This window comes from Xenopus laevis, chromosome 7S (assembly GCF_017654675.1).
Source record: "Xenopus laevis strain J_2021 chromosome 7S, Xenopus_laevis_v10.1, whole genome shotgun sequence".
Taxonomy (NCBI): Eukaryota; Metazoa; Chordata; class Amphibia; order Anura; family Pipidae; genus Xenopus; species Xenopus laevis.
This window is the reverse complement of record NC_054384.1, coordinates 71,239,721-71,256,357: the sequence shown is the minus strand read 5'-3', so window position 1 is coordinate 71,256,357 and position 16,637 is coordinate 71,239,721. Positions and strand designations below refer to the sequence as shown.

The 16,637-nt window shown below is 38.4% G+C and overlaps 1 protein-coding gene across 3 annotated transcripts in view; it reads right to left on the bottom strand.

Annotated features, from left to right (window-relative positions):
• LOC108697593 (Down syndrome cell adhesion molecule-like protein 1 homolog) overlaps positions 1–16,637 on the bottom strand; it is a 149,677-nt gene that overhangs the window by 45,295 nt on the left and 87,745 nt on the right. For all 3 annotated transcript variants that reach the window (XM_041571373.1, XM_018227768.2, XM_018227769.2), the window contains exons 4-6: positions 4,229–4,375; positions 3,152–3,430; positions 1,614–1,889 (exon numbers count right to left, since the gene is read on the bottom strand). In XM_041571373.1, the coding sequence (XP_041427307.1) occupies positions 1,614–1,889; positions 3,152–3,430; positions 4,229–4,375 (702 nt within the window). The remainder of the gene's footprint in view (positions 1–1,613; positions 1,890–3,151; positions 3,431–4,228; positions 4,376–16,637) is intronic.

Below are 16,637 nucleotides of genomic sequence, written 5' to 3'. Positions count from 1 at the left end.
CGTAGGAAATGTATAATAAGAAAAAACAATAATCAAAACTGCAACAAATACAACAATCTTTGATATTTACATAGTGGGAATTAAATATGATCCTAACATAATACTATACTACAGTGCTAACGCTTGTTACAGGTTAGTTTTAAATGTGATCTAATAGTATGGCTAAAAGATGACCAAATCACACTGACTTTAAGGCAGGGGATGCCAGGAGAATCACATCGACATGAAATCCTGGTAGGAATGGCATGACACACATTTCTAGCACCAACTGCATTTTTTTATTGTCTCAGTTCTGGGTGATTTAATCCTCTTGGATGCTGATTGTTCAGTATAAGTAATACATAAACAGTGCTAAATTTTCTGCTGGTTTAGCCACCCACAAGAACTAATCAGCAGGTAGTATTTACCAGTCAGTGTTGAAAATGATACTGATAATGATCTGATTTGTTTCCATGGGTGAGTCTACCAAGGTAGATATGCCCCCATACGAAATAAAATGCACATTTATAGTATAAACATAAGGCAAATTTGCTCTTGGGCAGTAATCCATAGCAACCAATTAAGGATTATCTTTTTTCAGATAGTTGTAGTTTGAACACTGAAAGCAATCATCTGATTGGATTCCATGGGTTACTGCCCAGTGTTTATAAATGTCTCCCTAGTTTGTCCGGTTACAGTAACCCAAACGATGTTTTAAGCTGGTGACCAGATACCTGCTGATTTAGGTGGCAAGCATTTTATTGTGTCAAATACAAAGTGATTTGAGGAAATCATTTGGTTTTATGCCATCAAAAGACCTCACCATGAACTAGTTTCATAAATATGGCCCTTAATGACTTTTATTACATAATCCCCTTTGCTGCATTTTATTACATAATCCCATTATTGTCTTTTATTACATATGGGGGCACAATCCTGTTCTGATTTCTATTGTGATATGTAGACATCTGCATATTTGAATGCAAATATGTACTGTAATATAGGGACCAGTTGTATATACAGTACCAGTGTTTAAAACTGAAGTGTTGATAAGTAAAAAGCTACATAACTCAAAAACCATAAATAATGAAAAATTGCACATTGCTAATTATCTCTACATCATGCTTAAAGTTAATTCAAAGGTGAACAGCCCGTTTAAAACTGCCATCTGCAGGTGCAGAGTAATGCAGAAATGTGCAAAGGTGCCGAGTAATGGGAAAGGGGCGCCGACATGCTGCAATGTCAAAACGCTACTTTGAAATCCCTAGGGAGAGAACAACATTTTTTATAATAAAAACAAAACGAATAGGAGAAAATGATATTCCCAAGCAATTTGCCTGACCCTATATATGTTTTTTCCTAATGCTGGGAACTTGATGGATATTTGTTTTTGCTTTTTTTTTCAACTCAAACTAACTGGTGCAATAGGTGTGTTGCATATTAGTGGAGTCAGCTAAAGTTTTTGTATTGCTTTTATTAATGGCCATCACCAAGTGACACTATAAGCATAACACTTTCCTTAATTACATAATATTTTATGTATATGGAAAGAAAAAAACCTACATGACAAGGAAATTGTTATTGAAATTGTAGAAATTACATTAATGGAAATGGAGGAAAATTCCTAGACTCACCCTCTAGAACTACAATAGCAAAGTCCTGTGCAGTTTGTTTCTTGCGGCTCCCAAAGCACTGGTATGCCCCCGAGTGACTTTTCTGTGCACTGCTTATCACTAGTGTTTCGTTATCTGCCCCACGGATGGATATATATTCATCTGCCTCAATGGGTTCTGTGTTCCGGTACCAGCGCACAGTGTAACCTGGAGATCCACTGAGAGAGCAAGATAAAATCACGGTGCTGCCAATTCCAGTTTTCAGCTTCTTAGGAGAAATAGTGACACGGAGAGGCTCTGAAAGAGAGGGGAGCAAAACAAACATGCTTTCAAGAAATGACTGCAATATGGAAATTTTGTTCTGCATCAATAATACCCCTAGTTGGGCATAACACAGGTACATGAAAAATGCATCATTTATACTGTGCATGAGCTGTTATATGCCATGAGCAACCAATGAAGTACATTCTATAAAAGGAATGTTCTGTGTACATTTAATTAACTGTGCCTTCATTTCAATCACGTTTAGTTATGTAAATAGAGGAGCAAACCCTACTTAAGTATATTTCACATAACACATAAAAATGATGAAATTCTATTTAGCTCCAATTAATAATAATTTATTTCCCTTTTTATGCTTTCTCACAATTTATTTTCTTTTTTACTCTACTGTCACATTAAATCAAGTCAAACTAAACATAAGCATTGCCGTAGGTAATTTATCATTTGCACAAAAGCAGCCCCTCGTAAACCTCTCCTCTTCCATATACCATTCTCCTTAACCAGCTGTTCCCATTGGAGCTGCAGCTCCATATAGTAAATGAACTATTCTCCATTTTCTAATAGTGCTCTTTATCGCACTTCCTTATTTTTTTCCTGTTTCTGAACTGTTAAGTTGCTCATTTTAATTCTCAGTGTAATAAGCTTTTCTACTTTCTTTATTCTATACAATGCATTATTAGTCTAACTATTACCACAACTATACCTTCCATGCACACTGTCTTTTGTCTACAACACATGTCATTGATTATATAATTACAGAGACTTATTTTCTTTGATTCTATCTGGTCATATTTCTCTAAATAACTATTCCTTCTGAACATATCTACATCTATAAATAACACATTCATTTCTTAGTCTTATCTGTACATAATGAACCCTTAGTCTAACCACTGTCAAGGCTCTATGTAGCAGATTTCTAGTATCTTCCAATCTCCTTCCTATCAGCAAACCTCCTGCCAGGCTCTTTGTAAATGTCAGTGCACAATGTCACACTTTCCTCATTGCACAGTGTTTTGTCAGAACTGGCCCCCCTATAAAACAGTGACATGCCTTGCAGTGACATAGGGCCATGGACAGCTCAGTGTGGGATACCGGTACATGGATTATCACCTTGACAGATAGCATATTACCCTATCTGGGCAACAGTGTTTTGTCAAAAGTAGGAACATGCTAATATTCAGAGTGTAATCACCAGACCATACAGATAAAAGAAATCTATTAGTTAGATATATGGATAGATGCACATCTCAGATGTAAACATATCTCTTATCTCTTACCTATCACAGTCAATGCACCAGTGACCTCTGCAGAGCCAAAGCTGTTTGTAATCTCACAGATGTAGGTGCCACTATCTTCGAGTCTCAGATCAATCATACTCAAACCAGTTCTTCGTTTGCTCCAACGACTGTCAGAGGGCACTGGGCGGCCATCTTTAATCCAGCGACTAGCTAGGTTAGGATATCCTGATGCAATACAAGGCAGTTCCACGGAATCCCCCACAAGGGCTTCTTGTGACTGAAACCCATCAAGCAGGACAGGGACAGACTCAGCAGGATCTAAGACAAAATATTAAAATACATTTTAATATAAAGTAGCTTTGAACAAATATGTGCAGTTCATCAAGGAATATGGGTTTGGTAATATCTATATAGCTCTAGCTGACAGGCTACAAGTTGTCAATTTTCTCTTGCTACATACACACACAAAAGTCTTGGTGCACTCTATTCTAATTTTTTTGCTACCCAAAATACAGAATCCAAGTAGTATAACATTGAATGTACTCTGAGGTCTTAATGATGTCTTAATTCAAAAACTGGGAACTCAGCTGTCATTATTTTGGTCTTGTTATTATACCTCTGAGAAGCTGGACCAAAATATCTCCTCTAGAAAGAATTCCACGGCTGTATTGAATTCCTTATTAGGAAACTCAATATCCAGAAAGCCAATATCCTGAATTACAAGAAGGCCATCTCCATAGATGTCATTTTAAAGAGTAGTTCTCTTTTTTAAAATTATTTATTTGTTATCTCTAATAATACAGCAATGTCTTGTATTTGACCCTAAGGTGCATACATCCATATTTGTGTTAAAAACAGTCCTATTGTGTTAATTTACTGTTTTTTTTAAGTGAAATTAAGGTATGGCGATCCAAATAACTGAAAACCCCAGGTCTCAAGCACTCCAGATAACTATACCTATAGGTCCAGATTCTATACCTATATTTAAATAATTATTGTTAATGCAACTGTTTCTATATAATCCCACCTCTCTCTCTCCCCATGTATGTGTGTGCCCCGTGTGTGTGTGCCCCGTGTGTGCATACGTTCTAATGGTGCATATATGATGTACCACACCTGAAACAAGAAGCCGTGCACCATTGCTTTGTCGTGTCTCGCCACTGTATCGATGCATTGTGATGCAGCGATATGTGGACAGGGCATCTTCCTTTTGTACATCCAAGATATACAGAGCACCCGAAGGGGAGGTAACAAACCTGCCCTCTGAAATGAGAGAGAAAAATAGGTACAGGTCAGATACATAATGTAAAAATGGGAGGGAGTGGTTAAGAGAAGATAACATTGTAACTTGAATAAAGGAAAACATCAGGATATAGGTCTATTAATTGACACAGCAGACCAACAACCACTATTGGGGGCCAAAGAGAACAGAGGAAGGGCTGTTCTTAATGGCCAAAAAGACGATATTAGCCCTAAACTTGTTGCTTTCAGAGGTTGTTAATTGTAGTTCGCTAACAACTGTAAACTTAGTCGGACAGCCTTGAAAAAACATATCCCGTTAATACAATTCTTTGAAAAATATCACTTCTACACAGAACTGCTTCTTGGTGGGTCCCCACACAGAAGGTCACTTTTATAGCTACTGAGGACAGTTCTGTAGCGTGAGCCAATTAAGGGGTTCTGACTGATCACATTCTAAATATATTTATATTTCTTTCTAAACAGCTGTAACAAAAGAGAAAAAAAAATAAACTGAGCTCAGAAAGAGAGAAATTGGAATAAAGAAAGGGACTGGAATGGAAAAGAGAAGGTAGAAAGGGGAGACACAGGTTTCAGTTGCTGCTCAGATTATTTCTGCCTTCTGCCAATGTCAACATTGCAAGTGCCAAACTTGTCACCTACATAGTTCCTTGTCACACTCTCACTTTGCACAAGCAGCTTGTCAGCCTCCAAATACAGCACATACCTTCAAAACAAAGTCTTTATATAGTACAACACAAAGCTTTTAATATATGGCACGTTGCCTTACAGCCTTTTCATTCAACAATCTGCCATTTGCCATATAAAAGATCACAGATTCAATACAGCGTTTAGCACAAAGACAATGTATATAGCACATAGCCTGGTGACCACCACAGTATATACAGTCAAATTAAACAGTTTGGAAACCCCTCTCAGACTGCATAATAATTTACTCCACTTTCAACAAAAAAGATAACAGTGGTATGTCTTTCATTTCCCAGGAACATCTGAGTACTTGGGTGTTTTCTGAACAAAGATCTTTTGTGAAGCAGCATTCTGTTGTATGAAATAAAATCAACTGTGAAAAACTGGCTGTGAATAAATGTGGGTACCCTTGTAATTTTGCTAATTTGAATGCATGTAACTGCTCAATACTGATTTCTGGCAACACCAAATTGGTTAAATTAGCTGGTTAAGTCTTGAACTTCATAGGCAGGTGTGTCAAATCATGGGAAACGGTATTTAAGGTGACCAATTGCAAGTTGTGCTTCTGTTTGACTCTCCTCTGAAAAGTGACAGCATGGGATCCTCAAAGCAACTCTCAAAAGATCTGAAAACAAAGATTGTTCAGTATCATGGTTTAGGGGAAGGCTACAAAAAGCTATCTCAGAGGTTTAAACTGTCAGTTTTAACTGTAATGAATGTAATCAGGAAATGGAAGGCCACAGGCACAGTTGCTGTAAAACCCAGGTCTGGCAGGCCAAGAAAAATACAGGAGAGGCATATGCGGAGGATTGTGAGAATGGTTACAGACAACCCAAAGATCCCAAAGACCTGTAAGAACATCTTGCTGCAGATGGTATATCTGTACATAGTTCTACAATTCAGCGCAATTTACACAAAGAACATCTGTATGGCAGGGTGATGAGAAAGAAGACCTTTCTGCACTCATGCCAGAGAGTCGCTTGTTGTATGCAAAAGCTCATTTAGACAAGTCCCAGTCATTTTGGAACAAAGTGCTTTGGACTGATAAGACAAAAATTTGGTCATAACAAAAAGCGCTTTGCATGGTGGCGGAAGAAGAAACATCATTCCAAGAAAAACACCTGCTACCTACTGTCAAATTTGGTGGAGGTTCCATCATGTGGGGCTGTATGGCTAGTTCAGGGACTGGGGCCCTTGTTAAAGTCGAGGGTCGGATGAATTCAACCCAATATCAACAAGTTCTTCAGGATAATGTTGAAGCATCAGTCACAAAGTCGAAGTTGCGCAGGGGTTTGGCTATTCAAATAAGACAATGACCCTAAACACACTTGGAAATCTACAAAGGCATTTATGCAGAGGGAGAAGTACTGTACAATAATCTGGAATGGCCGTCACAGTCCCCCGACTTGAATATCATGGAAAATCTATGGGATGATTTGAAGCAGGCTGTCCATGCTCGGCAGCCATCAAATTTAACTGAACTGGAGAGATTTTGTATGAACGAATGGTCAAAAATACCGCCATCCAGAATCCAGACACTCATCAAAAGCTATAGGAGACATCTAGAGGCTGTTATATTTGCAAAGAGGCTCAACTAAGTATTGATGTAATATCTCTGTTGGGGTGCCCAAAAGTATGCACCTGTCTAATTTTGTTATGATGCATATTGCGTATTTTCTGTTAATCCAACAAAATTGATGTCACTGCTTAAATACCACTGTTTCCACAAGGCATGTTATATATTAAAAGGAAGTTGATCATTTGAAAGCTTAGCCAATGATAAACAAAACTCCGAAGAATTAAGAGGGGTTGGCAAAATTTTCATAAGCCATAAATGCATAAATACATAAATAATTTCACACAACAAATGGTAAAGCGTGTGTTGTTCATTTCATCAGCTTTTCCCATTGATGCATATATCCAAAATATCTACCGAACGTGCACAAACCTGCAATTTCCAACTCATAGCTTCATAGTATTATTTAAATTCAATCTAGATTAATAAATGGGGGGGGGGGTTATGTTGCCCCTACTACTATAAACTATATTCCTTTATTATAAAACAGTGGGGGTAATTGTTATTAGAAAAATTGTACAGGTATGGGATTCGTTATCTGGAAACCCGTTATCCAGAAAGTTCTGAATTACGGATGCCGTCTCCCATAGACTCCATTTCCTTTTTCTCTGTAATAATAAAACAGAACCTTGTACTTGATTCAAACCAATATATAACACCGTTTTTAAATCCTGCTCGACCTGAGTTTACAAACCCACAACTGTGTAATTTTTTGGCACCACTTTACCCTTCTCTTTTATTACATCCTCATCTCTTTCTTCCTTTCCCTGAACCTATTTATCCCTCTTCCCCATCAAAAACTGTATTCATTATATATATATATATATATATATATATATATATATATATATATATATATATATATATATATATATATAAAGCAAAATCCGAATACTATAAAAGCATCACTGCACATGTCTCATATATTGTTCAACATTGGTTATAACTATAGCTTTTGTGAAATTTCTGAAAAGCAGCCAATTTTAAAAATAAAATATTATATTAATAATGGCTTAGCACTTCTGGCCCAAGCCCAGCAAATCAGAGCATGCCCAGATCCCTACTTCCAAGGCTAATAAAGAAAATTGATTATGCAGTATTCCCCTTTCGCTCTGGTTTCAGTAATGACAGTGGGGCTGTGTAAACAAGTCTTGCAATACTAATTTATTTCTACTGTATTGCAGTTTGTTTCTTCCACCTGTCAGTTCTAATAAGTAAAATCTATACACACTCAATCTGAACCTCTGTGCTAGCTGAATGGCAATACTCCCTATAAAAAGGTAGTGGGTGGTTTTGAAAAGGCATAGCACTAGTTTGTATATTTAAAACACATTTAAATCCTGGATCAGGATAATGCAGAGCAAAGGGCACTGCTGTGACTCTGTGACATAATATGCAATTGTTTTTAAATGACCTTCTTATACGGATTAAAACTCAGTTTTATTATTTGTGATTTAGCATATTTGTTATGGTAATGGAATGGCATGCTCAGTGATATGATTTTCTTACATAGGTATTTGTTTCACACAGTGCTCTGCTCAAAACCACAGAAGTACCCAAGAATATCAACTATTTTCCACCTATATAAAACAGATACTTAACAGATTTTAAATTTGGAACAGTACCCATATGTACATTTTTATAATGGTTGCTTAATTTACATTGCTATAGTCAGTGTACAGTAACTCTGTGTATGCCAGCTATACAAGATTTGTGCATAAAGGTGCCATACACAGATCGACCTGTATGGTATGTGATTGATCAACCCGCTGGCCAATACCTACTAAAGGCTATACAAGGTTATGACTGTGTTCCATTGTTTTTAATGACTAAATATAAGCAACTAAATTAAATATTGTCTATGAAGAACACATCAAAGGTCAGTGTCACAGTTGACAGTGTGTCCCTATTATCTCATATTGCTTCTTGGGTCACACACAGACCTTTAAAGGGTCCCAAAGGGTACCGAAACATTGAATTCAGCATGCTATATAATAAATCAAAGTGAATGACACATTTGGAGTGTTGGCCCGGCTGCTTACTATATCTGTAATTCAGGACTGACCTCAAAAGTTGCCCATTGTCATTGTGTTAGAACTTGGACTGTGTGTTCATAAGCATTATAATGCTAATCCGGTTTTCCCTCTGATGTGTATCACAATGACTCTCAAGTAGGAAATAATTGTAGAAGTGCAGAACTGGAAAATGGTGATTAATGAGAAGTGTGTCAGCATAGCCTTGAGTCTCAGCCTGATGGTTTGCACGGGAACAGCAGTAAAGGGACCAGGGCGAGAACTAGGGGTAGGCAGAAGAGGCACATGCCTAGGGAGCTTCATGAGCAGCCTACCCCTAGTCCGCCACTGAAAAAGCGCCTCTTTTGTGCACTGCCGCACACACGGCGTGCAAGTGCGTCATCATTTGCGCATGGCCATGCAAGCACGTCATTGTTTGCACACACACACTCGTCTGCATGGATGTGCGGGAAGCAGTGCATGACGTGGCCAGCCTGGTTGCCTGGGGCACCCAGCCGCCATTACCCGCCACTGAAAGGGACAAAACTCATAACTGAAAGAGTAGCACACAAGTTTTATAGTTACTCAGACAAGACAACTGGCATACAGGTATAAGTATAGACCATTGGGGAAATGTAATAAAAGTCGCAAAGAGCAAAACAATTAGCACAAATAAGAATAAAAATTCTAATTTGGCAATGTAATACTCTTTCTTAAACTGTTATTACATTGCGAATTTTAATTGAGCATTGCCCACTTTTAAGAAGTGCTTGAAGATGTCGTAATCTTTTGGAGCAAACATAACTTTTTCAACTATAAATTCGCAAACCTTCTTCCACTGTCGGAGTATTGAGATCTAAAACTGTACAGGAAAGACTTTTGGTAAGCTTTTCATTGTAACTTTTTTTAAAAAACGTTGTAATTTTTGGCCATTTTTGAAAAATGAAAGGAAAAAGACTAGGGCACCTGTTAGTCAGCAATAATATTACAAAACATCATTAGTAAAACATGGCACCAACTATACTGTATCAGAACAGAAAACGATTTTGAGCCTAGAGCATATTCCGGAATCCTGAGACAACATAAAATCATACTTTCACTAGCTTGCAATATTATGTAACAGTGAAATAAATGTATATATTAATCTAAATGTGTTGTGACTTAGCTGAGTGAAGCAAACTGCCATATTTTTTGCAAATGGAGTGTAAAGAGCTTCATGCACCTCTCCAAGCATACACTGCTGCCTACATTTGGCAATGCTGTATTCATGAAGGGAAGACTGGGGTTAACTATCCCTCTCCCTAATATGCATGTCAAGCAGACACACAAACTAAGGAGAGCGAGAAGGTACATGATGTGGCAGAGTCCCACACTTAGCACCTGATGGCAGATTCTATATTGCACCTGCAGTGCTGCAGCACTGTACCTTGCACCTGATGCAACACAAGGCACACTTAAAGTTTGTGTTGCAAATTCTCTGTAACTAAACACTAGCAGTTGTTATATTGTGCCCTTTGCTGTAGCACTTGAAGCAGGTGAACCCTGTTGGCTTTAATGGAAATCTCTACCCAAAAACTTTTTTCATAATAAAAGTAGATTTAGTTCTAAAAAACTTCCCAATATCCATTAAACTTTTTCATTGATTTTCATTTTTTTTAAAAAGAATGCAGGATCTTTATAGCTGTCTCCATTTCTGACTCCTGAAATAAGGTTGCTGTTGATAATATCTCTGCATATATTGCCGATCGTACGATTTTCAGTGGGAGACTGTCACTAGCTTTGTCAGACATAACTATCGTATGATTGCTGTCAGGGGCAGAACATCGGCTGATCTGTTCTTTTACTACTACTATTTGATCTGAAAGTCCAATTGTTCGAGGATTCGAACGATCGGATCTTTGCATCTATGGCCAGCTTTATTGACAGACCTGAAGGAGAAAGGGTTTCAACCAGAGAACAAAAGTGATAACAAATACCATTTTAATGCAATTGCATTTTCAAATAACTTTAAAATCATTACAAACTTTTATTTAATATATAATGGAAACTTGTTAAGAATTACATTTAATAACAGACAAGACATAGAAGGGTTTAAAAATTACACTTGTGACTATGGATAATACGCATTAATCCCATCCCCACTCTTTTCAAAACACTGTGCAGTGAGGAACATACATAGCAACAGAAAATGTTGAACTTTCTCCCTTTGATAAATTAGCCTTTAAAAATCCCATAGATTGAATGGAGAGAGGCGGTATTTCACTCTAGTGGACTGTGGTGATCTCTAACTTCACTCTTTGATAAATATATCCCCATAGGCTTCAATTCCTCTAACTGTATTTTAGGAATATGTCCACAAATCCATTACAATTAAAACCATAAAGAGTTAGTATATGTATGAAATGAATGCTAGTCTGGTACCATACCACCACCAAAGAACATGCTAACAGAAACACCTATTTTCACCTGCAGGTCTATGTGCTAAATCTTTGTTTGCAGATGAACAATAGTGTCCAAAGTGTGACACAATAAGAGTTGAATTTCTACAATTAACATGGCATAACCCATTTGGGGAGAAAGATAAAATTTCAAAGCATATACGCACACACAAACACAACTTACACCATTTCTTTATTTCAATTTTGCAGTTGTACTTGTATTACAAAATCTTTATTTCCATATGAGACAACATACAGACAAATACATGTTCACGCAGATGTAGAAGTGATATTATAGCAGCAGTTAATCTATACACACACATGCTGCTGATTGATCGACAGCAGTTAAAATAAAGTTTGAGGTGAGGGCAGTGGAGAAGAGAGGAATGGGAGCTTGTTACGTCAATGAAGGATGAAGTGAACAGAAGGAGGAGGGGGGCCACCCTGACATTCCGATTAACGTACATTGAATGGAGTCCTAGCAGCCAATCTAGATCGATCGACATTTGTCAGACTAAATTGGGGAGTCCTCAACAAATACCCCTGATGGGTATGCCATGGGAAAGAAATAGGCAGGAAATGGATAAAGGGACAGCCTTTAAAGGGATACTGCCATGGGAAAACATGTTTTTTTTCAAAACACATCAGTTAATAGTGCTGCTCCAGCAGACTTCTTCACTGAAATCCAATTCTCAAAAGAGCAAACAGATTTTTTTTTATATTCAATTTTGAAATCTGACACGGGGCTAGACATATTGTCAGTTTTCCAGCTGCCCCCAGTCATGTGACTTGTGTCTGCACTTTAGGATGAAACTACTTTCTTGCAGGCTGTTATTTCTCCTACTTAGGGCTAGTCCACACGGGGAGATAGCGACGCGTTTGCGGTCGCGGCGACAAAGCGCCGCGACAGTCGCCGCGACCGGCGCAGGCGACAGTTTTGTATGGGCGCCTATGTAAAAACGCCTGTGCTAACCACACGAGGCGATGCGCTTTTCAACAGTCGCCTGAAAAAGCCTGGCGAGGCATTTTCAGGCGACTGTTGAAAAGCGCATCGCCTCGTGTGGTTAGCACAGGCGTTTTTACATAGGCGCCCATACAAAACTGTCGCCTGCGCCGGTCGCGGCGACTGTCGCGGCGCTTTGTCGCCGCGACCGCAAACGCGTCGCTATCTCCCCGTGTGGAATAGCCCTATGTAACTGAATCAGTCTCAGTGGGACTTGGCTTTTACTATTTAGTGTTGTTCTTAGATCTACCAGGCAGCTGTTATCTTGTGTTAGGGAGCTGCTATCTGGTTACCTTCCCATTGTTCTTTTGTTTGGCTGCTGGTGAGGGGGGGGAAAGGGAGGGGGGTGATATCACTCCAACTTGCAGTACAGCAGTAAAGAGTGACTGAAGTTTATCAGAGCACAAGACACATGACTGGGGGCAGCTGGGAAACTGACAATATGTGTAGCCCCATGTCAGATTTCAAAATTGAATATAAAAAAATCGGTTTGCTCTTTTGAAAAATGGATTTCAGTGCAGAATTCTGCTGGAGCAGTACTATAACTGATGCAGTTTTTCCATGACAGTACCCCTTTAAGGGAGAATAAGAAAGTTTTTGAGATAAAATTACTTCAGGGTATTCTGCAAGCCTGAACTGATTGAAACCTTTGCATAAAACTGTTTTTATATAGGATCCATTTAATGTACGATCTTTGTAAAGAGATGCGAAAATACATTGGCCTTAATATATAAATACCCTTGCATTGGCACACAGTCATTCAGTTGATTAGGATTGAATGAAATATATTACTGGATTACACTTAATTAAATTGCTATTTTAATATGAGGGTAGTGGCTCCAAGAAACCATCAGAAGTAATTAAAGGGCAATATAATCAATCCCAAAGACAGAGATGCAGAAGAGACGTAACACCTGCCCCCTCTTAAATTCTCCAGGTCACAATTTATTCAGTTCTGGTTAGTATAATAATTTATCATATTTATAGAAAGTCTACATATTGTATACATAATGATGACTGCACTATGAATTTCCATATAAAATTTGTCACATTTTCAACATAAAAATGCAAGCTAGGGCATATGATTTTTCCAAAACAAAATAATAACCTATCTATTTAAGATAGGAGCTATACCAGTAAGCCCTTAGACTCATTTCCTGCCTATATTTAAAAGGCTGCACACAAAGTAAGGCATTGCACTCTAATATGGAAGCACAAAGAGTTGTGCATCAGGGCATATAAAACAGGTGCAATGCTGGGCCCCTAGTTTTGGCCCTGTTGCAAAATGCCAAATAACATGGTGTTTGGCATTGCATTTTTGGAGAATTGTAACTTGCAGTTTCATAGGATTGGAACATGGAACAGCGTCACTTGTCCTTTGAAATAGTAAAAAGCAATTATTGCATAATTTTATAGGGCATTTCCACTGGTATATACACAGGATTGGAACGTGGAACAGCACCACTTGTCCTTTGAAATTGTAATAATTTTATAGGGCATTACGGCAATGTTTCGGGCCGCACTTGTTAAAGGGGCAAGTGTGGCCCGAAACGTCGCTGTAATGCCCTATAAAATTATTACAATTTCAAAAGACAAGTGGTGCTGTTCCATGTTCCAATCCTGTTTATATACCAGTGGAAAGTGGCCATTGGGGAACCTGCACTAGGTGAAAAATTTGAGTTTTTCTGTGCTGACTACTTTACATTTGATTACCTTGCAGTTTCATGGATATTTGCCCATGTGTGTCAACTCTGTTATAAAGTTTTATAGCCTGTTAAATGTTCTCAATTTTATATTATAAAACATTCTTATAAACAGGTATTAGCGGTGTCAGGGGCAGAACATCGGCTGATCTGTTCTTTTGTACTTTATTTGATCGTTAGTGGCAGGTCGGGTGATGGGGAAGTCCGATCGTATGCTGATTCGTATGATCGGATCTTTGCATCTATGGCCAGCTTAAGACAGTTCTGCCTGTGCTCAGCATCACTGCATTCATAAGGGGTGGGAAACAGGTATGGGTCCTCCCTCTTGCCCCCTAGCTTTTGTATCAATTCAGAAACTCAAGTTAAGGAGCACCAGCAGTAAGAACATGGGTCCCTTTTTACTATCAGGGCTGCACTCTGCATCTTGTGCAATATTTTTATCTTACATGAGGGGTAGAGTGTAGTCAGAAACATAACAGTAATGCTTCAGCACGTACATCTGCAGTCTAGTTAGATAACCCCTACTGACAAATAATGTATCCACCATTGTAAAATATGAGCATATTAGTCAAATATTATATTAGAAGTCAGAGTTCCATGACCTGTGTAAACACACTTGCCCTTGGCCTATCACCTTTATACAGTCAGGGAACTGCTCAGAGACTTGTAAAACCTCATACATTATACTGTAGGGGTACGCTATTCACTATAGATTTTAAAAAAAAAGAAGTTTATTCAGAGAAGCAGTAAGAAGTGCACGCATAGGTATATATAAGTACATATAGACATTCTTAAAAGTATATTCATGTATTATCCAGCTTTAAAATTTATAGCATGATTTGTATCCTTGTGTGCTGCTTCAGAATTTCAGGAAAACACATTTTCTATTAAAAGCTATAGTTATAACTGTATTGTTATAAATATATGTTTGCAGTGCCAGATGATCATCCAGTTCTGGCTTGCATGCACTTTATACCCATTGTACAATGTTTCTCACTAGAACACACATGCACTCCAATTAGAGACAAAATTAAGGCCAATTTTAAGGAAATATGCAGAGTAATAATATATTCTTATGTGTTTTGTGTCAATAGAAATGTGTACGTATTAAAGCAAAACATTGAACAGTATGACACACATTTTTCCAGACTACATCTAACATTGTCCAGATACAAAGGCAGTTACAATCTACAGGTTGAAATGTAGTAAAATTGTAGGGACAAAATATGAAAAATAAAAATAAAAAATCTGGTAAAGCCTAAAGAATAGAAATGTAAACATAGGGTATGTCAGTATTTGATATCGATCTAACTCTAAAAGAGCATGTTATTCTCTGGAACAGGGTACCTTGTAAACCTGAGTGATCTGTTTACTGGGCAACCATATCTGAATACAATGAACACAAATGTATTGCAACGTGCGGCCTGCTGTGAAATGACAGAGTACAAGCCAAAGATCATTTCTTTGCTCTCTCTAACCCTAAAAGTACCTAGATTTACAACAGATTACTGCTTATCCCTCTAGTCCCAGATCCTTTATCTCCTGCTGAACAGCTAAAGAATGGCAGATTTTCTAATAAGGAGCTGTCCAGCACTATAAGTGCTGATCTTTATATCGCTGCTGTCCAGCTTACTAGCAAAAAGTTCTACTTTACAGTCACTGTGGCCATTATGCATAAAAATAATATTTGCCTGCTGCTGTGATTCCTACTGTGCCATTGCATAGGGTCAACTAACAAATCTTCTTTTCCCTAACAAAGCTCACCCCTTGCTACATGGGTTTGTTTATTATTACGCTGTAATCAGAGAGGGGTAGACACCAGGGTTTGCACCAAATATATTATACACACTCTGCATATTGGGTCCCTTCTCGTCCACACTGAAAAAGCATTCTCCCTGAAATTCATTAGACATGCATGACAGGGGCCGTATGAATAGAATTGCATTTAAATGGATTTTCTGAGGGAAGAGAAAGAAGTGGAGAGGGGGAAAGAAGCAGAGCGTGTATGAGGATGAGAAACTGAGAGAGAGGAAGAGTGTAGGAGAGAAGATAGGATAAGAGGGGGTGTGAGGTAGAGACTGTGACCAAAAATAGAGAGAAACATGAGGGAGATAAGGATGAACAGAGAAAGAGACTGGGGGTGGGAGAGATAGCGAGGGAGTAAGAGAGACCCTGCACCAAAGATACAAAGTGAGGCAAAAGAGAGAGAAAGGAGACAGCAAAGGAGTGAAAGACGAGGTAGATGACATGTAACTGCTAGAGAGTGAGACTTAGTGTGTGTGTGAGGGGAAACAGAGGACAGGAAAGGGATAAAACAGCACGAAAAAAAGAGGACTAGTATGACACAGTGCAGCTGGAAAAAAAACTGCAAAATAAGGGGACAGAATTATTATTCATGTTTACCCCTTTTTTGTCTTTGAAGGAGAAGAAATGATAAAACTAGCCATTCTGCCAGAAACTGAGAAGGTGGCAGTGTCATCTGATACCGCTCCTCTGGTACCATGTGCCTTTCTCCCTAAGAAGCGTTCTTAGCAGCTGCAGCCTGTTTGTCAGATCAGCTGCTACGGGTATAAATTAATTAGTCTTCCCAAGGAGGCCTAAAAAGAGAGAGAGAGAGCGTGTGCCGGCTAATACCAGACAACGACAGCCTGGGAGGGCAAGGTATTAGAGAGCAGTGAGGGAGGCTGCTAATCCTATCAAGCAGCTACTATCTGATCAGAACAATTAGGATTTCTGCATGGAGGGGGGGGGATAAAAAAGGGAGACTGACATGTACAGTAAAAGCAAGTATAGGTCTATGGTGCTGAACATTTTTCAGGAGGTTACAACACAAACTGAGAAAAAAA